Below are 26,964 nucleotides of genomic sequence, written 5' to 3' on the forward strand. Positions count from 1 at the left end.
TCGGTTTCGGTTCCTCCTGGAAATTCTGTTTCCAGTAGCACAGCACCAACAGAAGCTGCAAAAGAATGTAAGCAGAAATAGAAATATACCATATATACACATATACACATATATATAAATACAGAGACACATATAAACACAGAGTATATAATAGCGATAAATAGGAATAGGAATACCAGGGAATTGCACATTTCAACTATTGTGAGACAATAGTTAGTCTCAGTTAGGCAGCAGATGTTCTTTAGCAGAAATGTGTCACACAAATCAGGTTATGGCATTAGTGTTATGGTGCCATCACTCCTAACCAGAGATGGGCAGTAACACGTTACTGTAATCCGATTACTTTTTTCAAGTAACGAGTAAAGTAAGGGATTACTATTGCAAAAACGGTAATTAGATTACCGTTACTTTCCCGTAGGAACGCTGGGTTACTGCATTACTAAAACTGTGATTTTTTTTTTGCGAGAATGTCTCATGACAGTGACGTAAGCAAGTGCTACGTTTGTGACAACAGCTGTCTGCAGATCAACAGTGGATAATATATCGAGTGCGGGAGAGAGTATGAGCGTGCAGCGTTTAAAGCGTGGAAGTACTGACCTTACTTTAAGTTTGATTCCATAAAAAGTGTCAAAAACATTAGTGTCCGGTGTGCGTGGGAAGAAAACTTCTTTTTACAGCGAAAAAACCCCCCTAAACTTCCAAGCAAGCACCGAGTGCGCAAAGACGTAATGGGAAACTCACAGAGAAACTCGCGGATTCTTCCACTGACCGCCGCGGCACACCTGCACCAGGGTAAACCTCCGCCTGCCCTACTCCTGCTTTATAGGTGAAAATAGAGCAAAAGGACCACTAGTCTTTGATTTTATTTATTTTCTGCTGTGTTTTACTTGCATCTATTTGAAAGAGTGAGTGTAAACACAAAAAATATTTTATTTTATGTGCTGGAAGGTGCAGAAAATAGGTTTAAATATTAAACAAATTTCTTCCAGTCAGAGAATGTTGCATATAATTAAATTTTTGCTTGATGCATAAAGTTAAAAGATTAAAACTAATAAAACAAGTTAAAAAAAAGAGACTTTTCCATTTGATTACATTTTGTATGATGGATTATGTAGAAAAAGTAGAATTGGGCTGAAAGATCTATCGCTTTATCACCTATTCAGGTTGTAAATCGTGTTTTTAAAAAGTAACTAAGTAACTAAGTAATTAATTACTTTTGAAAATAAATAATCAGTAAAGTAACGGGATTACTTTTTTGGGGAAGTAATCAGTAATTAGTTATTGATTACTTTTTTCAAGTAACTTGACCAACACTGCTCCTAACTAAACTATTTGCTGGTGTGTATGGGTCTGTTTTAACCTAAACCACTTTTTTTTTTCTTCCAGCTCTAACCAAGTAGACTTTCTAGAGCAAAGTATGGTCACCTGGAATTTAAGCCTGCAAATCATGCAGCTGCCACCAATTCAGCCTCTAAAGGTGGATTTTAAAACAAGGGAAATTTCTCAGTAGACTCTACTGCTGCTTCAAGACATAAAGCCATCAATGTCAAAAGACACACTGTGCATAATAAGGACAGAGCAGCATTATACGATTCAGTGGGATGAGAAGGTTTTTGCCTGTATCAAAGGCTAAGGTCACACAAAGTAACCAAAAAAAGCCAGATGATGTAATCCTCTCTGCTCTTTTAATGCTGCCAAGTACTTCCACCTTTGAATTATCTATTTAACACTGCATTAGAGACGGGTGCTGGTTTAACTCAGTGGTGTGATTAGAGCTAAAAATGATTACACATAACTTACGTAAAGGAAAAGTTCAGGCAAAGGTCATATATAGGTTTCTTTAATTTTCTACTTTGTGCCACCTCATTTCATCTCCCCTCTGTCCTCCTGCCTGTGACCTAAAAGTCATTCTCAGTGAAGCATCGTGAAAGATTTCTCGTCTCCAAAAATAAATATTCAGTAGAGAGTACGAGAATAGAAAAGGGTCAGCGGACGTGCAAGGATGCACAGGTATAACCTTAGAGGAAGTTCTTTCAGCAACTGTGATGTGATGTATATAAGAAGCATGACACTTGGTTAATTGAATTCAAAGTATATATAGTGTTAAGCTGTAATGTATGTGAAATATTCTGCAGGACACTGCTGTGATGAGCAGAGAGAAGGTGAGAGTTAGAGCTTTTTTATGTCTTATACATAGTTTTCAACACTTTATGAAGCGCAATAAAAAAAAACAGTAGACAACAGTTCACAATTTAAAACTAAATAAAAAAATTTCTACAGGTCATAATATAAATCTGTAAAGTTGTGATAGTATACTTATGTTGTCAGTGTCTGTTCTTTAAGTTGGACCAAGGTCAGCAGATTTCCTGTTCCTGAATTTCATATAAATACATTATGTCCATAATCACTTATTTGTGCCATCATTTATTAAATTTGAGTGTTCTATGCAAACTGTGGCTGACCACAGCAATCTGCTAGTGATCAAAGCAGTTGCGAGGAGGTTTTTCTCTAGAAACATGACTTACAGATACTGTTCATCTGTTGTGGATAGTTTCTTAGACCTGACACTTCTTTATTTATCCTCCACTTTGAGGACACTGTACATGTTGTCCAGATATGCCAAGTTTTTGGCTAATAACGGTTTGGGAATCACTTTAGTGGTGCAAAAAAATTATTTTATACCTGTCAAACTGTGTTATCGTTGGCATTTTTCATACATTTAACTGAGGAAATAACTAGTAATTATGTGTTTTTGCAACAGATTGCTAGTAACAAAGTCCCTAAATATACAATTTAATGTTGCCTGTTATGTGTAGACAAAAGACTGTTTCATCCCTTGACTTAGGTGTATTTTTATGCTTATATGATTCATAGGTCAGTGTTAATAGGCTTAACAAAACAAAACAAAACAAAACAAACAAAAAATGCTCAGGACTGGATTGAAAATGAATGACATGGCAGCCTGGAGAGCCTGGAGAGCCTGGAGAACCAGTTCTTTTGCTTCCACATAGTAAAAAACAAAACAAAACAATACTGCAAATCCTCAGCCATCACAAATAAAAGTCACATCAATTCATTTTCCATCCTCATCTGAAATAACAGGATGTTACGGTGCTAATGTCAGTAGGTTCATGTGTTGAACATGTAACAGTGTTGCGTTCACTTTGTTGCGAAACATGGTGCATATGTGCAGGAATTCTGTAGCTCATCCCATCACGATAAAGAAACAACAAAGAAGTCAGGTGGGGTGCGGAACATGGGAAATGAAACAGTCATTCAAGTTTTTAACAATGTTCCAGATTACAAACAGTGTCACGCAGGCTGTAAACACCTATCCCAACCACAGATTTACAGTTTCAATACTGAACCTAGTTGTTTTTGACTTTGCTGCTCTGTGTATGATAATCGTTTCCAAATTTGTAGGAACACAATAGATATAAAATAGATGTGAAATAGATGTAAAAGCTGAAAAAAAAAAGGTTCAGAGTTGCAATAAGTGACAGCAGTTACTTAGATGGGTGGATATTAACAAGAGTTTTTGATACCAGTGCCAGTATCAGTTCCCCCCTGTGCCTTTATCATTTCCCTTATTGTAGAAAACGTAGAGGTATGCAAGTTTCAACTGCAATATGTCTGATTAATTTCATCTGAGTTTTGATTAGCTGTTATAAAATACAATGCACGAAGGGGCCTGAAATGCAAAAAATCCACTCTTAAAAGTGATTTGATTTTTTCACTGTGTCATTTCTTGCAACGCATTTCCTCCAAGATCTGATCTCTGCACGAGCCTATACATTTATACTGAAAAGTGTTCAAGTAACATGACTCCTCCAAGATAACCTAATACTACTTTAGATTGATTTTTTAATAATCCAAATCCCGCATGGTCATGGTCATTTCAAATGAGATCTTTCCTAATTGGGATATCTCCCGATGGGGTAAGACCTTAAAACTTAAATCATGCAGAACCCCCCCTCCCAAAAAAACCCTATATATATGTATATATATATATATATATATATATATATATATATATATATATATATATATATATGGATGATGACCAATCATCTGACTTAAATGCTCGTCTTAGTACACACGCAATCGTAAAACGTAAAACGCTTACTTGGGCCTTGTTTCCAAGTAGGATATTCTTATAAAATTGTTATAATATTGCTTCATTGGTGGATTTTTCCTCCATCCGTGCCCACTCGCTCGTCAGGAGGCCGCCCATGTCTCCAGCTTCCGCTCGCATTGTAGGGTGGTCCAGAAGAAGGATACAGCGGAGCGAAAATGGGAGTAGAAATTCAGACTATAACTCCGGGTGACGGTGAGAATTATGTGACTTGTTAAACAGCCTAATATTGTTTTTATCCCGAGAGTGTTCGCTTCATTATTCTGCCACTTTTCTCTCTGTTTTCCTGTTTTCAGGGCGGACTTTTCCGAAGAAGGGGCAGCGCGTCGTGGTGCACTATGTTGGTGAGTGCGGAGGCTGGAGCTCCGAGATTTGGACGCTCTTTAACGTTTTGAATGTTTCCTCTAGCCCCTACCTGGGTGAAAGGTGTCTGATTGGGTGAATTGTGAGACAAGTTAGTTTCATCTAACAGTACCCGAGTGCCCATTGCTTCTTCTGCTGGTTAGCATTGTAGCTAGCTTCTGTTAACAGACTGACTATTTTGACTGTTGGGCTATCATCAGCTATTCTGATGCTCGCATACTTTTATTATACCCCCGGTCTTTTAAACCGGTCAGAATTGTCTTTAATTGAGGGACCGAAGAGTAGTTAAGTTCGTTGAGCTGAAGCCTCCTAACGTAAACTATCCGGGAACCCGTTATGCTAACGCTAGCATCACGGCTAAGCAGTTAGCTCATGTTGGAGAAGACAGCCGGGTGCAGAAAAGTGGGATTAGTTATCAACAAGCCGAGCTCTGTGTCGAGTTAGATATTCAGACATGTCTAACCAGCCTTCGGACTCTTATTTCATCTCCAGGCACACTGGCAGACGGTAAAGTGTTTGACTCATCGAGGTCCCGGGGTAAGCCGTTCAAATTTAAGATCGGACACCAGGAGGTGATTCGGGGATGGGAAGAAGGAGTAGCCCAGGTGAGCAAGATTTTCGCAATGAATACCTTTATGCAGGTATTACTTAACTAGCTATGTTTTCCTTTCAACGGCTAAAAGTAACGATTGTGATCTTTCTCTCTTGGGGGGCATGAAATGCTTTTATAGTTACGTTTAACTGCGTTGCTTATATTGGGAGGTATTTAGCCCAATCTCAGCTGTAACATCTGTCAGTAGTGACGAGTATGGAAATAAATTTGTGTTACTCCAGATTGATGGTATTATTTTTGCATAAGTGGGCCTTTTTTTTTAGCCTCTTTTATTAGAACTGAATGCATCCAAATAGCACTCACAGCTCTTTTAGTGGTTTCAAGTGATGCTGGAGCATCTCTGCTCTCTTTTCTTCATCCTCTATCTGCCTTTCCTGTTGCTTTAAGTGGCACAGAGCCTGTTCCAGCTGTTAACACGCTGTTATGATACTTTGCCACCATTAACCCAGTGTAATTTTGCAATTATTACTGTTAGAAATGATTTATCTTTAATGATATAATGCTGTGATGTTTGTTCTGTTGTTTCCAGCTTGTGTTTTATTGAACCATGTAAGATTTGGGGGGATTAATGCACGATCAGATAAGTGAACAAAAGATCTATTATGCCCAATTTAGTCTCTATATTTTTATTCATGGGTTCTACTAAAGTAGCTATTATAGGATTAGAAGGGGTGGGTGATATAGCCTTAAAATTATATTACTGCTTTTCACGAAAACTTGCAATAACAAAAACTGCGATGCTGGAAAAATGTTTTATTGATGCTTGCAGGCAGCAGTTTTTATAAGTGAAAGTAAATTAAGTGAATTTTCTACATTTCTTCTCTAGTAAGTTACTGTCGTTGATGGCACACTTCCTAATTTGAAGTGTGAATGTACTGAAACAAGTTGCCAGCAGCAGCAGCAGCATTATGTCCAGTGACACAGCATAAATCAAATGCAAGCACAACAGTAGCCTAGGCACTTGTTCTTCCCTAGAAAATTTAGGTAAAAGTATAAAAGAACTGCTCAGTATTTTAGTTTAACAATAACTAAATTAACTCAGTCTCATAAGTGCTCTGAAGCTGCACAGGATGTTGTGTCTTTGGTCAAGCTTTTTATCCTTCTGCTTAAAGTCCTGGTTTTCCACCACGTAACCATGTCAGTAATTTCTATCCACTGCTTGTGCTTCCACTCATGTGGTGTGAGGCTAGCCAGCGATGCTTGTTGAAGTGATCTGTGGACATTTGGGTTGCACATCATGAGCTGTTAGTATCTGCTTCTTTGTAGCCTGGTTGTACTTGGTTGTCTGTTTTTGCCACAAGTGGTGAAACAAGTTTGTTGTTTTCACCCGCAGCATGAATAGTTTGCTTGCATATTTTGTAAAACACTGTGTTCTGTTGGAGGTTATTAAAGTTTTTAAGGTGCTAAATCGTTATTGGAGGATGACCCATGGCTGTCGCTCCCAGACATGCCCATAAACGCATGGTGTTACTATAGCAATGATATAGGTATATGACATTTTTATATCATATAAAAATTTATCTCTGTTATTGCAGATTCTCCTTTCAAGATAACCCTTGTTTATCATATACTGACCCTTGGTGCATCCACTCATTTCATCCTCCATCTGAAACAAGCTGTTTTATGTCCTCTCACTTTAAAGCAGTGATTTTCATAATGTGAGGTGCAATCATCTCAGAAATATGAAGTGAAATAGACCTTTGTAATTTAATTAATTAAATTATTTATTTAAACATGCTACTGTGATTAATTTCATTTAGCTTCTGAATAGGGATGTACCAGAAAAAGTTTGAAAACCACACCTTCAAGCTAGCCTTCTTCTGATTGGTTGCCCTTCATAAACATAAGATTTGAACCGTAGGTGGTTTGAGTTTCTGGGGTCCTGGCCTGAGCTGACTATATTAGGGATATCCCCATTTATTTTGGTGTCATTTAAAGGCAAGAATAGGGGGGGGGGGGATCTGACGCCGGAGCTTTTGCCTCACATTGTTTATTTCTGTGCTGACCTCATAATAAACATTATCCACCACTGTAACTGTACCTATCTGACAGAAAATAAGAGGAAACATGATCACTGCACACTACCATTAAACTGCTCTCTTATGATTGTGACATGCGAGCTTTCCCTGGCCAAGCTAACGCTGAGCCTTGTTTTCATTTCCTTACTCAAAGAAGGGCTAAACATGGCTTATTTAAAGCTTTGCTAATCTGTGGATTTGCAGGTTACTCCTGTTTGTGCGCCATCTACTCTCAGCGTCTTAAATGTCGCTCCCATAAGTGTTCTTTGTCTAATTTTGTTTTTCAATGGGGGTTGGAAAACGGCTCGTAAGTATGTTACTGCCACCTTCTGGCAGTAGTAAAGCACAACATCCTCCCAGCTGCTGTTAAATCTGAAAGAATTAACTCCAGGCACACATGGTTACATAATTCAGTTTTGTTTCTTCCCGCGCGCTTGCCCATCCTTACTAATAATGCCTTTGAAAAACGAAGTTCAGCATCACCACAGACTAACATTATGAAGACGGGTTTATTGGATTGCCGTTGTATTTAACTGCATTAGTTTAAGATAAACCAAGCCTGTACTATTAAGAGGCCTTTAAATAAATCTATTACTTAGTTCGATTGCGGCAGTAGTGTTTCATTTCCATTTTCTCCACAGATGAGTGTGGGTCAGCGGGCAAAGCTTATTTGCTCACCAGACTACGCCTACGGCAGCAAAGGTCACCCAGGGATCATCCCACCAAATGCCACTCTCACCTTTGATGTGGAGCTGATTGGTCTGGAGGCCTGAAACTTGTGCACTCAACTTTAATTCCACTCAGATTTTCAGGGTGAGACGTGTTTAATAATGTGAATAATCAACATGATTAGATTTGTAACACCCGGCGCAATTAGGGAAACATATGTATTAATAATCCTAAACAGTATTATCGCTCCCCACATGCTTACAGTGACTATACAATTATCTTTTATTGCTTATGTCCAGAGATTAAATAGTATGGATATAACAAGAACTTTTTTTTTTTCCTCTTCCCCCCTCACTGCAGGTTGACTCCTATCTCGGGAACATGGAGGAAAAAGGTTAACAGATGATTCCTGCATAGGACCTATGTCTGTTGTTACACTATTTCACTCTCCTTTACATTTATATACAAGTTCTGTTTTGTCACTTGCTTTAAAACGTTATCCCTTATATTATACTTTAGATTCCAGACAGTAATAAGTCATAGGCCATCTTATCACATGTATTTTGTCATATACTGCTTTGTATTTTTATGGTCGTATTTTTTTTTTTTTGGACTTCAAATTGACTTTATTGCCGCTGTTTGACTGACTAAATGCGTCTGCCACCAGGACCATGTTTTAAGTGTCATAAATACTGAATGAGTCTCATTCCTGTGGCTTTGTGGCCTTTACAATAAAATCGTATTGATTGCGGGTAATGAATTGTCTTGATTCAAAATAAGAATAAATTGTTTGACACAATATTTTTATGAATTACTTTTGTTATGTACTCTAAAATACAAAAATGCCCAGAGCATGTCATAATCAGGGGATCAAAAATCAAACGTTTTCCTGAAGAGCGTTAGAGGACCTGTAAGATGGTCTTAATTTATGAGCCAAATATACCTGCTTGCTTTAATATCCACAGCTAAAGGAGAAAAAATTTCCTCTAGGAATGGCTTATTCGAATACATTAAAGAGTGATGTTTAAGTAAAATGTTTATTTCTCCTCAGAGTTATTCTGTGTCACTTCATAGCCCTTTTTTTGTCATTTTAAGCCACAGTCAAACAGGCCCAGTGACCCTGGCAACCAGCAGTTGTTAGGGAAAAATGTGCATTCTCTGATGCAACCACGTAGGGTATAAAAATGTTAAATTCAGCTTTTCAATGGATGCTGCAGGATTCTTTAATTTGTCAACTGGCTTCTAGGCCTGTTACTGGGGCTTTGCACTGATGCATGAATAAGGTGAGACTCTACAGGTGAACAGGGTATAAAATACCACTGTGTTATTTCCCCCAATTAATCTTAAGTAAGGAATATTGAGTGTAATACTTTCTAAGTCTTAGTTTTATTAAAATTTTCACTGTCTTTTTTTTTTTTTTTTTTTTTTTTTGAGCAAAAATTGGACAAAGCTCAGTTTTTGATGGCTGCTTTTTACAGAGCTATATTTGTGTTTGTTGGTTTTTGTAATGGTCTTAAAAAAAATAAAATTATTGTTTTTTCTGTATTCCAAACTTTGAGTTAGTTTCCTTTTCTTTCTAATGTGGCATCAATTTTTTTTTTGTTTCCATTGTTTTTGTGGTTGTTGGAATATTCTCGTTTCATTTTATTAACAAATTAATCAAAAGATTCTTTCCACAGCATATTTTTGATATATTTTCTTGTTTCTCCAGACAGAAAAAAAATGACCTTTTCACCATGTTTTCAGGAATCAGATTGATATATTTATAAATCTTTAGAAACTTCAATAATATAACACAGAATCGAGCTGGGGATTTTAAAGAATGTAAGTGCTACTTAAATGGAGATTTCTAGGCTGAGAATACAGAAGCTACTTTGGGCTGTTCCCTTATTCACAAGGGGTCGCCACAGCAGGTAGCTCCACGTTTGGTTTGGCAGTTTTTATGCCGGGTGCCCTTTAATGCTGCAACTACAAAGGGATTTGTGTGTCCTCCCAGGACTGAACTGGGGATTTTTTCACCTGTTAGGTGAATGCATCAGGCTCAGAATATGTGAGAAAAAAAGTCAAAGCAACCTTTAAAGATATACATTGTAAAAATGTTCTTATAAAACTTTAAGAGGTAAGTTACTATGAAATTTCCCCTAATAATTATTGACATAAAAAAGGTTTGGCATTGCACATTTCCCGAAATTTTATATTTAAATATGCAGATGAGCTGATGTATTATCTAATATGCATTCATTTGCATAGATAATGCAATGGAGCAAAAAGTGTTTCTGCCTGTAATGTCTCGCCTTAATAATTCATATTATTATGTCTCACTAACAAAAGAAAATAGAAAACAGAAGCATGTTTTATTTCCAAGAACAAAGGAAACACAGTATTTTTTGCAATATTTGGCTGTTTCTAATGACTGAAGTGACACTGAGCAAATACAAATACATAAAGGAAATACTGTTGCTTCGGAACAAAAGTCAAACAAAAACGAATAGCGTGAAATTTGAAGACAACATTGTGCGCTGCTCCAACAGACTTTATTATACAGTAAAATCGTCTGCTTCTTCCTCACGCTGAACCTCTGATTAAACTTCTCAAAAACCTCACTGGAAGGATCCCTGAAAGCCAAACCTTTGTTCTTTTTGCATAATAAGGCTGAAATCGGTAACTACATTTACAGCACGTCATAGTTTGTGATTACAATTGAGTCACATCAAAGGGCCACTTGAAATAGATACATTATAATATTAATGCTCAAACACTGATACACTGCATTAGGCTTGACTGCAGTACAGTGAAAGAAGCCACAGTTGATGCCAAAAATAATTATGTTAATTCTTTCTAGCAGCTGTGCAGACATCTTTTTTTTTTTTCTTCATGTAAAATCAGAAAATATATACCTGTGTCAAACTGTTATCTCTTTACAAATTCACTAAAGTGCTCTCGCGACTCACGTCATTCATCTGTGTGGATCACCGGTGACTAAATCTCCAACTTTCCCTCTTTATCTCCTTAAGATACAATGTAGATAAATGATCTGAGTGTGCGTTAAAGGATGGAGCAAATCAGACTCTCTCTCTTTCACACACACACACACGCACACACACTACGCTAGTTAGCTTTAAGATCCAAAATGTAATAAATGTTGTCCTTATAAAAGTATTTTTCACAATTTAGACCTTTACATTATCTCCATTATGTAAAATAACCTTGTATTAAGCTGCAGATTTCTGCTTCTCTATCCTTGGTCACGGATGCTCTTCCTTATTCATGTGTCCCAGCAGGATTGAAATGGAGTCTATACAGTTTTCCTTATGTTGTAGGAATTAAAAAAAAATCATCCATCTGTCTGTTTCACTCTCACTAGAGTCAGTTCACATCTTTGCTTCTCGGAAAGTCCAAAACCTCTTTTCCTTGTTTGTGATACAAAAACGAATGCTTTTCCTCTCTTTTGCACCCACACCCTGTGTGCTCTGTTTATTAACTGCTTCTGAACACGTCACAAAAGTGCTGACTCTAACGTACTTTTCTGCTTTGGTGAGGCATCAGTGATGCCAAAGGAATTTCATGACTGTGACTCTCACATTCTCTGTGAACAATTTAGAAAATGTGATGATGAAATTAGAGAAGCATTCAGTCACACACTATTTCTCTTATTTTCATAATGTGTACATTGTTGCTCTGACGGCATCGCATACTGAAGGGGCTTTTTAATGCAAGCAAGAGAGTCCAAACAAACTGTGGGTTACATGCAAACCGCAATAAAGAGAAAACCACTTAAAGTGCAGGCAGTAGCAGTAAATACAGACTATATCAGTAAGGAAAGTATTTGATGTACAACTAATCTTTTGTTCTCTAAGGCAAAGCATGATCACAGACTCTAAAAATCTTATAAGTTTTGATATCCAATGCGAGGTTGAGACTGAAATGTTTTAAAGTAAAGTCAGTGTTGTGCCTGGAGAGGTTTGGAGTCTTTTCTTAATGCCAAACGTGGCTGAAAGTTTCAGATTGATGTTGTTCCGTTCATGCTGGCGGGTCTGCGGCCCCTGCCTGCACCCTGACGTCGAAGTGAATGGAGAGCCACAGCACAGCAACCTCTCAGCAAGGACCCGATGTGGTACACCGGCATGACCTCCTGTGGTGCTCCTCGGCACAGCCATGCCATGGTTGGAACCACCGGCACTGCCAAAGCCAAGAGATCTACTAGGAAGTACCGGCTCCAGTGGCACCGCTGAGCGGAATGACCTTCTTCACCAGCTCCTCCATTTTCATCCTTATTATCTTCTTCTATCTCCACTACTGTAGCTTCCTGCTTAACTGGTAGTGGAGCTATAGGGTGGGGCTGGCAGGTCTGAGGTCCCGCTGGTTTGTCCGGTTCTGATGGCTCTGCATTGTAAATATACTGAGGAAGGGATAGAGAAGGTAAAGATGATGGAAATCGTTGTTGTTCTGATGGGGTTATGTCTGCTGAGACTAAAGAAATTACACTTGGGCCTTCTGCACTGCTTTCTTCACAAAGCCAGGTCATGGTGGGGCTGCAGGCCTGGGAGCGGACCTCTGGTTTCTTCTCTGCTGCAGGAACAGGAATGGGGTTAGACTCAGTAGCAGAGACTGCAGCAGCCGTAACCGGGACTGCAGCAGCTGTAACCGGGACTGCAGCAGCCGTAACCGGGACTGCAGCAGCTGTAACTGGGGCCTCCTCCTGAGGTAAGTGCAGAAACAAGTGATGGTGGGGGAGGTAGGTGTGTCCACTGCACCTGCAGCTGCTACTGAGAGTGTGGCAGGAGTGTGAGATTGGCAACACAGCCCCACCGCTGCACAACCTTTCATAGGTGGAAGAGCGTGACACAGCTGGGGGGCCTCGGATGTGGCTCTGTGCCGGCAGCTGCTCGGACAGCAGGGCCGCCTCCAGGAGCAGGTGAGTTTGTCCTGCTGTTTGCGATGCTCCGCTTGGCTCGGGAGCACTTGAGCCGCGCTCCAGCTGCAGAGCCTCGCTGCTCAGTCTGGAGTGGGCGGCGCTGCGGGTTAAAGTGCTGGCTGGGGAACATCCACAGGAGCGAGACTTCCCACCTGGCCGACCTCCCTGCAACCCTGAGAATGGCTTGTGGTCATGGGAGTCTTGTTGCCGTACACCCAGGTTGGACCTTACCGACTCAACCACCTCCTGGAGATGCTGGATCTCCTTGCGGGCCTCTTTTAGGGCTAACTGGGCCTCGACACGGTGGCATTCCTCTTCTATCCAGTCTTCCTGCATCCTGTACAGCTGTGCCCTTAACTCATCTATTTCACAGTCCCTGATGAGGAAGTAAAGATTTTTGAATAGCAGTTATTTTTGCAGAGTCACTCATACACAGACACAGTGTAGGGAAGCACTAGGGAAGTGCAAAAAATGAAATAGCATTCATACAACAACAACTGCAATCACAACAAGGAAAGTAGGCGTATAGAGAAAAAGACTAACCTGTGCTGTAGCCTTTCCACATTTTCCCTCAGTCTGGCTCGCAGGTGTCGTATACACACCTCCTTCTGTTGAAGGGGTGTAAGGTACTGCTCTGGGGTCGGGGGCCTGATCCCATGGTTGTCGCTGCAAGCTGTGTGCTTCACCTGACGTCTGAATCACACGTGAATGAAAAAGGTTGGATTTAATCACATATGATGAGTATAAATTGATAGCTGACTGACAGTGAGTAGTAAAGTATAGTAGCATTAAACAGAAATCTGGTGATATAAAATAAAACACAAACCAATCCAACAACCTTCCAATAAACCCTTACTCTAGATTAATATCAGCCAGTTTTTGCTGACATTGTGTCAGCACTGGTAATTCAGTTCAACAGTTATTGCAGAAGCCGAGGGGTGCTGAAGTCTCAGCTGGCAAATCCCCTGTAAGAGCGTGTCAGTCCGACACAAGACTAACACATTCAGACAGTCAGTTACATCCATGGCTTTGGGCAATTCTGTGTGCAGTCCATTGAACTTGAATGTTTTATGAGAAGATGACTGAGTATAAAAAGATCTGGGGTAATTTTGGTAACATTTTGGTGTCTTATTTTCCGACTGTTAGACTATAGGAGTGTAAGTTGCATGTTACCTGGGGGTACTGGGATAAGTCCGGGCTGTAGGACTGCCCTCTGGTGGCCTAACTCGACCAGGGTAGGTATGAGTACTGGATGTGTCGCTGTGGGAATATCGCCCGCTGCCGCCACTAGTTCCCACCGAGCGCCTTGTTGGGAGATCAAATTATTACTTAATAATATTATTATTAATAATGACAAAAATCAGATTTCAATCAGCACAACTATAATCGTAAGAGGATTTTTATTTCGATGTGCAAAAATTTATAACTGGAGAAAATTTTAAAAAAAAAGCAAACATCAATGGCAACAGATACAAGACAGAGTCGAGACGCACATTCAAGAAAGAGCTGGGGTGGAAGTGGGTTGCAAAGCAGCTTGCAGATATGCAGCAACTGTAAGCAGGCTGAAGCAGCTTAAATAGCATGCCCTATATGAGCCAATTTGATGTGTAGAAAGATAGCTGCTGAGCTGGTAGGTGCTGATTTGCTGGGGTGACAGCTGAGCTTGAACTAATGCTACACTCAATACGTAATATTTTTTGCCATTTGGCTGAAAAAAAAGAGAGAAAAATGAGAAGAAACAGTACCTGCGCTGACCTGAGGAGGGCTTTCGACTCGGAGTTAGAGACATCGATGTGCAAAGGAATGTCCAACGTCTCCACGGCTCTCTCTAGAGAGGGACACTAGGAGCCCTCAGAGCTGCGCTGTAATCACCGTTACAGACACAAACATATCACAGGTAAAACCAGCATGAAGAAAACTGAAATCCAAAACCTGACAAGGAGCGTGTTTTGCTTCTAAAACACTGTGTCTTGTGTGCGGCCATTATGTGGCTCTAGGCTGGAAGGCAGTGACAAAAGTCTAACACTAACACTTGTAAAAGAAATAGTCTAGGCAGCAGCAGATAAAGCCTCCTTTCTCTGCTGACACAAAGGCGACACAGTAAGTCTACAATCAGCGCAGCTGCCTCTCTCTACGTTGTGTCCTCCCTGTCTGCAGAGCTGCAGGCAAACATGATGAAACTTCACATTAACTGCTATAAAAAGCTATAAAACAGAGACAAAGCCTCACTTTTGGTGGCTGGCAGAGTCAACAGTCACTGGGGTTATCAACTGTTCACAAATACTTAAATAGTGGAACAGAGATGGTTCCTTGTACTATTGTAATTTCAACTGTGTTAATCTCTATATTTAATTTAATATATTTCATTTCTGTCTTTAGAACTATACAGGCACTCCTGATTGTTTCTCCAACACGAAGGTTTGAATCAGTTTGAATCCCTTCTTCACAACAGCAGGTTTAAAATGTTAATGTCAGCCGTGGTATTAAAACTCAAAACAACCTGACTACTGACTGAAATACTGGGCTGGCCCACCTTTTGCCCTCAGAACTGACTTATTCCTTGCTTTCCTTCCATCTTTCAGTAAGGTGCTGGAAACACTTCTCGGAGATGCAGCTGCTGCAGATTTGTTAGCAGGACATTCCTGATGAGAATCTACTGTTCCACCCTAACATCCAAAAGGCGTTCTATTGGACTGAGATCTGATGAATGTGGAGGGCACTTGAGTACAGTGAACTCACTGCCATGTTCAAGAAACCAGTTTGAGATTATTTCACATGGCGTGCTATCCTGCAGCAAGTAGCCATCAGAAACTCAATACACTGTGGTCATAAAGGGATGGATGTAGTTAGCAACAGTAAGTGTTCCAAGAAAATATCACCCACATCATTGCACATACACCGGCATGAACCATTAATACGAGACAGAATTATTTCAATCTGCTAATATCCGATTTTAGTGAGTTTGTGTGAATACTAGCCTCAGTTACCTCTCATTGGCTAATAATAATAATAATAAGAAGAACTTTGATGTGTATAGCATTTTCAAGATACCCAAGGACACTTTACAAAAGAGTAGAAAGCAAAAAGGCTGACAGGAGTGGCACTTGCTGTGGTCTTCTGCTGCCCTAGCCTGTCTGCTTCAAGGTTCAACATTTTGTGTTTTCAGAGCTGCTCTTCTGTATATATTATAATATAATGAGTGGTTATTTGAGTTGCAGTTGCCTTCCTCTCAGCTTGAAGCAGTCTGGCCATTCTTCTCCGATCTGATTCTCCTCTGATCAACAAGAAACATCCACCCAGATATCTCCTGCTCACTGGATATTTTCTCTTTTTTCATTAATTCTCTGTAAACCATAGAAATGGTCATGTGGGAAAATCCCAGTAGATCCTCAGTTTTAGAAACCAACAACTTGAGTTTAAAATCACTTAAATCGGCCTTCCCTCCTCATTCTAATGCTCAGTTTAAACTTCAGTAAGTTGTTTTGGCCATGTCTACATTCCTAAATGCACCGAGATCCTGGCTTGTGGTTTGGTGATGAGATATCTGAGTTCAAGAGTACTAGATGAACAGGTTACCTAACAAAGTAGCCGGTGAGTGTATATTGGATTGAAAGCAAGTATTGCGTATTGACTTTTTCAGAATTTAGACTTGTTCGGTTTATTATTATCAGATATTTCATAACTGCATCTTCCCTAACTTTGATACTTATTTTTAAGACATTTAAATGTTTCTACAAAATATTGTATGGTACAATTGAGAGCCTTATATCTGCTTTTTATTTAAAGTTTATATTTAGATATTATAATAACTGTGATTGTAAATCAGGCTAAGTATTTACTAATTTAAGCAGTTTGATACATGTTGATAATGAAAAAGAATCTAAATACATATACATTCCCTGAATTTAATTATCCCATAGGTAAAAATATTGTTTTTTCGCAGATAAATCACTTGTATAATCAAGGTGATCTAATGGTAGCTACAGCCCATTTCTGTTCAGCCCAACCAGCAAAAAAAAATCCAAGATGAGGACAAAATGTTCTCATCTGTTTTCAGAAGTCTCACAGCTCTGCGTAAAGCTTAAGGAAACCTGCTGATCCACGCTCAAAATGTACCAGCTCTTCAGGCAGCTGCAGACACAACAGACCTGTAACACTGCCGCTAATGAAAAGCGCACCCAGCGAGCCGGAAGCGTCTCATTGTGCCCTATATTTAATTTCTAGGACGACGAGGCAGGAAATCTCACCTCCCTCTCCTCCGTCTGCGCAACAAGTGCTAAGAGCTGGCGAGAAATACGCAATCATCTTACGTAAGTGTGAGTTTCGGTGTTCACTGTGTAGGCGAGCAGCATCAAACAGCCGGTGCATAAAACTGTACTCAAAGCAGCATTTAGGCACTCTGCAGAGGATCCAGGAGGTGGGGGATGCCGGGAATGTTTCCGGATAAATATCACAAGGAGAGATGGGGACGGTGCGCTTTGTCCTTGAGTCATCATTACGGTATTGAATCACATGATTTTCAACATCTGTCGCCTAAAATAAGACGCTGTTAGATAAGCAGTTAAAGAAGTCTCATCACTTTCGCATGGCCAACTGACTGCAAGCGAGTCCCTAAACAGGACACCCAACACCCCAGCAGGTACTTTCTACCGAAGACAACGCTTCTAATCGAAACCGCTGACAAGCACATTTCGCCCCAGCTGTGTCCTACATACGATCATGTTGAGTAACCGTATGATACGGTTACTAAACAAGGGTATATCACCATGTCTCTGAAGCTCAAAACAAACGTTCCCTGCAGACACAAAAGACCGACAACAACCTGCATGTGAAGCGGTACCATTTGGGCAGGTGGCAGCTGTGCATCGCGGAAAAGCCTCGGTTTCTGCCTGACTTAACGGTCCCCGGTGGCAGCAAGAAGAAAAGATGCTGGTGGTGCTGATGAGGGTCCATCCTGCAGCCATGAAGCCCGCAGATTAATGAGGCGACTGCGTCTGCTGCATCGCTGCTTCTTAAAGTGACAGCAGGGAATCATAAAGCCTCATCCGGCAGGATTTACCTGCATGTCTCCGTTTTCTGACAGGTGAATCCTTTATTCTAATAAAGACAGGCAGGCTGCTGAGCACCCTGTTCAACAACCCAGGTGACGGACGGACTTGCAGAAAGAAAATCATGCTCCAATTCACAGATAAAGCAAAGTTTGTTTGCATAGAACAGAAATAAATACAAGTCTGTGCTTCGATATATGCATTTACTTTAATGCAATCCACAATGCATCAGCCAATACAAGACACAGCACGAATAGAGAAACTTCTAAATTTTCACTACTTAAATAATTAACTTTAACAACATATTTCTACCTGCTAAAGAGTCACGTTAAATACTTTGTTAAAGAAAGTTTTGAAGAATGAAGAACAGCAACATTTCAGATAAAACAACAAAGAGCTATGTGACATTTTTTTTTGTGTAACTGGTCACAGAAATAACTTCTGAGATCTTGTGTCTGGAATAAAATATACACGACAGAAAAAGCAGAAAGCAGACTAAAACATATAGAGAATTGAATATGTAAAATCAGAGACCTGATAAAACAGTCTGGCCAAGCATTTTAGGAAACGTGTTCCTTCACTGAAACCCAGAACAAGCAAACATATAAACAGAGTAATATGTGTTCATTTAATGCAGTTTATACTATTTATTCCAGAAGCTTATTTCAGTAACTTTAATATAATCTTATCAGAGTTACAGACACAGTGATTCTGCGTCATTTACAAACCCAAGCTGGCATGTTAGAAGACTGACTTCTGCTTTTTACTAATTGTAGAATTTGGGTCCAGGTGTGGCAGAGATGTCCTCATAGGGAGCGGTCTGACACAGGCGGAGGACTTCTTGTTTTTTCAGGACGAGGAAACAGAAGAAGGTGGTTGCAGCTTGCCAGCGACTGCTTCCTTCACAAATTCCCTGCAGGCTGAACGTGGGGTCTTTGCTGTCATACTGGCTCTGCTGCAAACACAAACACACACAGACAAGAGTTTAATTTCCTGTACATCACCCCTAATCCTCTCCCATCCCTCTCATTGTTAAATTCCTGTCCACGCTGACTACAGTTTCTGATATTCAGGGTTAAGTAGGGCACGGTGCAGAAAAACACAGTACAGGGTGTCCACATTTAAAATAAACTTATTAAGTAAAATTTGATTGTCAACTAATTTTGTTACTAAATGGCTGCGATCAGATGTGCTAACCAACAGACCAGCAGGTCTTTTCTTTTTGGCAAGTATAAACAAAACTTAATCCCTTTACATTTATGTATATGTTAATTCTCTCTTTTTAATGCATGGTGAAGTTGCATTTCTGGATAGTAACAACGCAAATAAGTTTCAGAAAGAGAAACAGAGACGACCCCGGTATGCTAAGCTTTTTCTGGACTTTGCTACTCTCCTTTAGGTCAAGAAGATTTGTTCAGTTTTATTCTAATTAGTAAAAGGATACCATTAAACAATTCTTGAATACAACATCTCCCTAAGGCCAACAATGATGTCCAGAAGGTGGTGAGGTTATGTCATTGACATTGGGACAACTTTCATCTTGGAACCAGTATTCAAAAAACAAACAAACCCTTTCCTAAACCTGGAAACTGGTTAGTGATTTCCTGGTGACCAAAGGTTGCTAGGGAAAAATGTGTTTTCTTCACATAGTTTCGAGTGGTTGTGGGAGGCTGCTCACACTCGCTAGATAAAATTGGTCGCAAAGAGGACGCCACACTCAAAACCTCCACGTGACTGATTTTGAACAATCAGATGTGCCCTATTTAAACCCTCAGTAGCAGGATCGCAGATGTCAAGCCAAGACTGTTAGCTGTCATTTACTCAACACTGAAATGTTTGCAGAGTAATCAGGATGTTGTTATCATATCTATACCATAACAGTCAGGTCTGAATTTTGTCTCGATCATGTGTTTTTCAGGAACCAAGTACTAATGTTAAGTCAGCTTATGTAACATCCAAACTGAAATAAGTAGACCCCATGGGACAAACAACACTCCTGTGTCCTGAACATGCATTCTTCCCATCTATTTTAATTCCAGTTACATCCAAGATGGAGTAGCTGGTGTGACTTTAATGTCCAACCATTTATTTTTAGAGTCTTACTTTTAGAGCGTTCAGAAGCTTCTGTGCTCGCCTGGTTATCCTCCTCTCCTCAAAGTCCTGGCTATTCAGCATAGACTGGAGGTAAGAAAGGCACCATATTTCAGTCAGTGATGCTGGGCACATCGCCAAGGCAGGGTGGGAAATGAACACCCGCCATCTGTCAAGTGCTAATAGATTGGAGCTCGTCTACTGTATTAGCTATTTTCACACACAATCATCCATTATTAGTTCACTTTCATTCCACAGTTAAGGTCGGTGAGAAGCAGAGGTTGGCAGAGGACAGTTTCCTGCCCTGCTTCTATTTGTAACTGTTTGTGTCCGCAAGCACCTGAGTGTGGAGGGAAGTTGACTGCGTGCTGTGCTCCAAGTAAGGCGGGTGGACAAATATGGAGTCTTCAGATGGAAGTGATGGATGAGTAAGCTCTGACCTGTTTTCATCCTGGTAGAAAGAGCACAGATTATGAGCTATGGACAATGAAAAACAGTGAAAGCAGGGGAACTATAATAAATATATATATATATATTTTTTTACATAACATGTTAATACTTACTTGTGTGAGCTGTGAGTAGCTCTCACGCTGGCTGTCGTTGACGTGATCGTGTTCAGTCAGCTCAGTGTTGTGTGCTTTTTCAGGATCAGCTGATAAATCCATGACACTGACTTCTGTAGTGAGGGCACTTCGTTCCCTCTGAGCTAAGGAGCAGGACAAAGCACATACATTAAAAACAATATAGCACCAAATCACAACAACTGTCACCTCAAGGCGCTTTATACTGTAAGGCAAAGACCCTACAATAATACAGAAACAACAAAAACAAAAGAAATCTATGAGCAAGCACTTGAAAGCAGTGGGAAGGAAAAACTCAATTTCAACAAGAAGAAGCCTCTGGCAGAAACAAGCTCAGAGGAAAGATCATTTTATTATAATCTTTCCTACTTTCTCCACCATTCTTTTGTCTTTTTACCCTTCTGCCTCTCAGCTTTAACTTTGTTATATTACACATGTACTGTAATAACAGAAACAACACCATAGAAATGAATAAACAAACATAAAATACCTTTATGCTCTTCGTGGCGCATCTCCTCAACATCCTCACGTACACCACGGCGCTTCACTTGGAAAAAACTCCTAGCAAAAAGCTGGAAATGTAAAATGTGATATAACATTAATAGCAGGGATTCACCTTTGTCTATGCGCCAAAATGCAAAGTTTAATCAAAATCAACTCATAAAATCAAAAAGCCTTTACTTGATTTAAACTGGCTTATCTATTATCTTCCCATGCACCTCCAGAACGCCTCGAGCACGGCTGCTATTTTGAGACCACTTGGTGGAAGTCTCATTGTGTCCTCTCGCACTATATACATCAGCAATGAATGCTGGATCTCCTGCAGCGTGTCAAAATGAGAATCCTTTAACTGATTCTACATTTTGTGCAACTGAAGGAACTCACAGGGAAGCAAATTTGGCAAGTGATGAGTTATGATTGTTTCAGTGTGGCCAAAAGTCTCTTGCGTTTGGATCAAACCGTGTATTTGCAGTAATCATTACAGCGTTTCCACTGTATGCCCTCCCTCAGATAACTCAGCGATTTTCAGATGAAGACAACCACCAGAAAACCCAACACAAGCTAAAGCAACAAGCATGTTGCCGGTCCCACTCGTGATGCTTTTGGTCTTTCGGGCTTTACCTGAAAACTAGTTTTAGCGATCGAATTCACTATCATTACCAAAAGGTACATTAGTTTAAAAGACAAATGAATGATTCCTCTGTAAATAGGTTTAAAGCTTGTCGTGAAATTGCAGAGTGCTCAGCTTAAATAGCAGCGCTGGAAGCTGTCCGGAAGTGGACCAGAAAAGGTTTTTGAAGGAGAAAATCATTTATGTGACTCCCAGAAAAAACAGACAATAGTGGTGATATTATTGTGGGATTAATATTGTTGAGAATGTAGCAGGGTTTCACCTCCTTTATCTGGAGCGATAAAACAGTGGAACACGGCTGTGCAAAGAGTTTATCTGCACCTCCGCTCTCTTTCCACTGCATTAGCTGCACAGTGGGCGGGGCCATGTCCAAAGGAGTGACCAGATCTGAAAAGTCAGAAAGCTGCTTTCTGATGCATTCGTTGCTCAGCTCTTTAGTCTGATCCACCACCAACTTGCGTTTCCTCTTCCCCTTCTTCCTCTCAGAGTTTGCTGAAGAAAAACAGTTAACCATACAAGAGTTTATGTGAGAAAAAGAGTGGCATTTCAGCTGTTCTGATGTGAGTGGCTTTTGATTGGCATGCTTGGTGCTTACGAGTGATGGGCACAGGTTCGAGAGCAAAGGCCTCCTCATTAGCGAGCAGGGTGGTCTGATTCGCCATCGGGGTCTCTACTTCCATGGAATCCGTTCTGTTAGCATCTGCCAAACATATGGGCTCTGTTCAGAGCAAACACAGCTCTTTACTCTCTTAATGAACAACACAATTCCCTTGCGCTGCTGTACAATCAAGCGCATATCACTTGCAGCTGTTTAAATTAAATTGAAAATGTGATTTAAATAGCTAATGTAAAATACAGTCACAATGAAATATCACCTTGCTGATCATATAAAGGCGAGCTCGGCAGGTTTTCATTTTGTGGATTCTGCTGGATGAATTCTGTGGCCTCAGCATTATCACTGGACTGCGCCAGAAAATCTACAAAGTCAGTGAAGGAAAAAATAAAACGTATAATTAATATGTTTTATTTTAATTCAATTTTAATTCTGCTATGTGAAAAAGCAAAAAAAGAGACCATCTGCAACCATACAACCATTCATTATTAAAAACTAAAAAGCAGATAGGAGCCATGCTGTGTCTCAAAGGCTATTTATTCTTTGTGTTACAGTTCAGATGTTGGATCCCTGAGAGAATACATGAACACGAGTCCTGTTAAGGACCTGAAGGCCCAGACAGACAGTCTCCTCTCACAAACACCAAAGCTAATAGCAGATGTGAGCAATCTAGGTCAAACATTTCAGTTTATAACCAGGACAAGGATTGCAAACACCACTGGAAAAAGGAGAGCTTTGATTGAGTTTATAGCATATCCTGTGACATTTTATTCAATCACCTACTGCAAGAATGGTTTATACTCCTTTTTTGATCTGTATGCATTTGGTGACAAAACACCAATTTTTAATGGCCTGCTGAATACTGATATATTTGAAAGAATATTTTCTGGCATCACAACTTTACAGTAAAGGTAACACTAGAGTCAGTCAGTATGCCAGAGAGGGATCTGTTTTTAAATATGTTCTTCTGGCTAAAAACTGACTGTAAACTGATCCTCATCAATTCACGTAAGACTACCGAGTAATCAGCACCTCCAAATCTGAGGAGTTTAAGTATCTCGGGGTCTTGTTCACGAGTGATGGGAGAAGGGAGCGGGAGATCGACAGACGGATTGGTGCAGCGGCTGCAGTGATGCAGACGCTGTACCGGTCTGTTGTGGTGAAGAGAGAGCTGAGTGTAAAAGTGAAGCTCTCAATTTACCGGTCGGTCTACGTCCCTAACCTCACCTATGGTCACGAGTGGTAGTGACCGAAAGAACGAGATTGCGAATACAAGCGGCGGAAATGGGCTTTCTCTGAAGGGTGGCTGGCCTCTCCCTTAGAGATAGGGTGAGAAGTTCAGCCATCCGGGAGGGGCTCAGAGTAGAGCTGCTGCTCCTCCACATCGAAAGGAGCCAGTTGAGGTGGTTCAGGCATCTGACAAGGATGCCCCCTGGGCGAGGTTTTCCGGGCATGTCCCACCGGGAGGAGGCCCCGGGGCAGACCCAGGACACGCTGGAGAAATTATATCTCTCGGCTGGCCTGGGAACGCTTTGGTGTTCCCCCGGATAAGCTGGAGGAGGTGGCTGGGGAGAGGGAGGTCTGGGCTTCTCTGCTTGGGCTGCTGCCCCCGCGACCCGGCCCCGGATAAGCGGAAGAAAATGGATGGATGGAATACCGAGTAAGTCAAATCCTCGGTCCTCATCCCCGAATGCATCTCCATGTTGAGCCAAGCTCTGGAAGCTCACATCCGTCAATACATTATGATAATTTTGGCGCTCATCTCCTACAATCAACGACAAGGGAAGAAATTAATAATATTCTATGACAGAATGAAATCAGGCTCAACATAAACAAAGACAATAACAACTCAACTTAAGCAAGAAAACAACTCAGCTCTTACCAATGTCTGCAAAGTTTAGAAAGTTATTTCCAAAATCCTCTTTCAGAGTGATTTCCTCTGATCGACACTGGTTCAGTGAAAAGTGGTCCACCACATCTATGTCACTGGTGTGTGGACACAAACAGAATACTTATTCATCAGGTTTAAATAAATAACAAGTAATTAAATTATGTATGATTGCAGGGCAGCCTTACTTTAGGAAGTCAACACAGAATTATAACTTAGAAAATAGGTAAGTCCACAATCAGCCTTATATTTTTTTATATATTTTATATGAGTAATCCTTCTATTCATATCCTTTTATATTGACAAGCATGTCATAAAAATCAATTCTATAAATGACAGGTTAGACGTGTTGGAGAAGTGAGGAAAACAGTGCCTGGGGTCTGGAAGCTGGGGATCAAAGGTAGTGAAATCTTCGACCAAGGTAATCGCTTTTATTGTGGCCTCAAGCCCCTCCACTGGCAGATCTGTCTGACCTGGTGTATTATGAGAGAAAGAGCATGCAGGTAAATTAAGTTTTCACACCATAGGTTTGATGAAAGACTGTTTGCTGTGATCGTGTAGAAAACCACAAATCAGCTCAAGTTCTTGGGGTTGAAAACGTTCCTTCTTAAAATATGTTGGTTAAGCACTTATGTCATAAATGGGATACCGTCTGTTACCACTTTAGATACATATAAGTGAAACTAATGCATTCTAACACATAGAGCATGTTTTCATAAATACTCCTTTCATGAATATTGCAATGTGCCATTTTTGTTGAAGCTTTTTGCTGCATTACAAATAAATGGCTAATATAAAATAAATGATTACATGGTTGGTTCAAAAACAAACAAAACAAACACACACACAGTCTTATGTACCATACACTGTAACTTTAATAAACCCAGGATTAATTGTAGGATTGTTAGACTGGATTAATTGTATTAAAATCTGAATGGAAAATTTTTTACATGGCAGTTAATCAATTTCTGAAAACCATCCTTTCCTTATTATCAGCCGATAAGACCATTTCCCACACCCATAAACATAAACTACTCTACACTCTTTTTATATTGCCAACACTTTACTCACTTTTAGTCACTTACAGTTATTTATTTACCTTTCAGTCACTTTAATTTTAAAACTGTGTATATACTGTATATTCTGTGTATTTATTATCTCACTCCTATTGCCTGTTTATGCCCTGTCCTCATCTTCAACATCACGCTGCTCTGTTGTATCTTAATTGCCCCTTGGGGATAAATAAAGTCTTTCTGATTCTGATCAGATTGTGAAATAAGTTGTGGTTCCGCTAAAATTCAGGTTTTAGCTTTATTTATTTACGAGGAACTGTCACATAAACTGTACAACAATAGCTGCTCCGATTAAAAATATTTTACAATGTTATTCTGAAAGAATTTAAATTATTTAACACACACACAGACACACACACGCGCACACACACACAAACTTCAACAAGGCGGGGTTACCTGGCCTAAAAGCTGTTTTAATCTTAATCAGGGCATCGCTGCAGTCTGCAAGGAGATACTTTGCTTTTCTGGAGTAGATTCGAACCACACCAAGGAGCAGATGACCAGATGTCCGCAAACCAATTCTCACCTACAAAGAACACACAAACTGACGTCTCAGACTCACTCTTTATATAGTTAATATAAAAGATTAACTAAAACTAGCCATTAAAAAGCGTTTTAGTTATTTCAGGGATAAAATCATGATTATTTAACTCAAAGACTAAAAAAAAAAAGTGTGTTTATTTAAACTTAAAAAAAGTAGACACCTGACACTCATCTGTACCCTGCCTGTGCTCTGTATAAACCCAGAAAAGGGAAAGCAATAGTCTTTATCACTGTGGTTAAATTTGTTAAGAAAACTATTTGTTTAATAAGACTGGGATGTCTGATTGTGTTGTGTGTCAGCTGCCTTCACTGTAAAGTTTCACGTTCATATTGTGCTATCTACTTGCCCATGGGAAAATACCTCCTATACTCTAATAATTAAAAAGACAAAAAACAAAACAAAAAAAACAAACAAACCCCAAACTAAAAATAACATAAAAACCGAAATGAACCAAGCAAATCCACTTTAGGAACTGACTGAAACTAAACGGAAAGGAAAACAGTTCAAATAGAATAGAATGGTCCTTTATTTTCATTGCTCAAGCACAACGAAAAATCATAAAGCTAATGTCAACATAAAACTATAATAACTGGCTTAAGTTATCCCATAATATGTGGTTATGGATATGCGCTTTGAAAACGTTTACCTTTGGTGAAATTATTTCTCTGATAGTTGTTTCCAGGTTGCATTCAAAAACATGGGCCTTTGTTAGCTTCTTTTCCCAGTGGGCTGCTAGCCAGATTTTGGCTAGTGATCCGCGCTTAGAAGTGAAGAGTTGTGTGTAGAACATCATGTTGGTAAGTTAGCTGTCACCTGTGAGGGAAATATCAATGTTTGTTTAATTATGTTTCACGTCTCGGCTGAATTTTCTCATGCTGATTTAGCTAAGTTTAGAAAATAGGTGCTTCCTTGACGGCTAACTAAGCCTGACTTCTACTGTCAATGTCCTCTAACGAAGTTAGCTAAGAGTTAGCTACGAAGCTGTAAGCCTATCAGAATTTTTTCAAGTGAGTTTAACTTCTATTGTTATCAGTGACGCTAAAAGCATAAAGGGGTTATAATAATTAATTTTACACAAGCGCAGTAAAGGCCCGACACAAACACAGCCGCCTACCTTAACTTTGAAAGTGCCGCCTTTTGACATTGAACAGCATAACACCGCCAGGGGTTATTCTGGCGCCATTTACGTCAATTAAAAAACAAACAACAACAGCCAGTTGATATAAATGGCCACAAATATTTTTTTTGTTAAAACTACTAACATTATAAAAGTACCTGTGG

The 26,964-nt window shown here is 39.9% G+C and overlaps 3 protein-coding genes across 8 annotated transcripts; 1 reads left to right on the forward strand and 2 right to left on the reverse strand.

The window, feature by feature from the left end:
- The first annotated feature begins 4,201 nt into the window (after positions 1–4,201).
- On the forward strand, positions 4,202–8,599 carry LOC120719195 (peptidyl-prolyl cis-trans isomerase FKBP1A-like). Its single transcript, XM_040008220.1, has 5 exons — positions 4,202–4,330; positions 4,432–4,479; positions 4,991–5,103; positions 7,771–7,942; positions 8,159–8,599. Exons 1-4 carry the CDS (start codon positions 4,294–4,296, stop codon positions 7,900–7,902), a joined length of 330 nt encoding a protein of 109 aa, XP_039864154.1. The 5' UTR covers positions 4,202–4,293; the 3' UTR covers positions 7,903–7,942; positions 8,159–8,599.
- Positions 8,600–10,138: 1,539 nt separating this feature from the next.
- LOC120719201 (syntaphilin) lies at positions 10,139–17,679 on the reverse strand. 3 transcript variants are annotated; one of them, XM_040008227.1, is made up of 5 exons: positions 17,554–17,679; positions 14,459–14,570; positions 13,887–14,018; positions 13,257–13,406; positions 10,139–13,089 (listed from the first exon to the last, which is right to left on the reverse strand). In XM_040008227.1, the coding sequence occupies exons 2-5, from the start codon at positions 14,500–14,502 to the stop codon at positions 11,799–11,801; spliced, it is 1,617 nt and encodes a 538-aa protein (XP_039864161.1). In that variant the 5' UTR covers positions 14,503–14,570; positions 17,554–17,679; the 3' UTR covers positions 10,139–11,798. The 3 variants fall into 3 exon arrangements, with proteins under 3 accessions (XP_039864161.1, XP_039864160.1, XP_039864159.1); XM_040008226.1 differs by having other exon boundaries at positions 14,459–14,575; XM_040008225.1 differs by lacking the exon at positions 14,459–14,570.
- Positions 17,680–17,951: 272 nt separating this feature from the next.
- rad21l1 (RAD21 cohesin complex component like 1) lies at positions 17,952–26,929 on the reverse strand. 4 transcript variants are annotated; one of them, XM_040008229.1, is made up of 14 exons: positions 26,798–26,929; positions 26,330–26,496; positions 25,536–25,665; positions 24,440–24,539; positions 24,061–24,164; positions 23,836–23,943; positions 22,441–22,542; positions 22,161–22,283; positions 21,828–22,057; positions 20,924–21,005; positions 20,416–20,558; positions 20,193–20,303; positions 19,865–19,939; positions 17,952–18,716 (listed from the first exon to the last, which is right to left on the reverse strand). In XM_040008229.1, the coding sequence occupies exons 2-14, from the start codon at positions 26,474–26,476 to the stop codon at positions 18,528–18,530; spliced, it is 1,644 nt and encodes a 547-aa protein (XP_039864163.1). In that variant the 5' UTR covers positions 26,477–26,496; positions 26,798–26,929; the 3' UTR covers positions 17,952–18,527. The 4 variants fall into 4 exon arrangements, with proteins under 4 accessions (XP_039864163.1, XP_039864165.1, XP_039864166.1 ...); XM_040008231.1 differs by lacking the exon at positions 26,798–26,929 and adding an exon at positions 26,758–26,781; XM_040008232.1 differs by lacking the exon at positions 19,865–19,939.
- Between the last annotated feature and the right edge of the window lie 35 nt (positions 26,930–26,964).

The sequence above is a fragment of the Simochromis diagramma genome, unplaced genomic scaffold (assembly GCF_900408965.1).
Source record: "Simochromis diagramma unplaced genomic scaffold, fSimDia1.1 OVJJ01000545.1, whole genome shotgun sequence".
NCBI classification, from domain to species: domain Eukaryota; kingdom Metazoa; phylum Chordata; class Actinopteri; order Cichliformes; family Cichlidae; genus Simochromis; species Simochromis diagramma.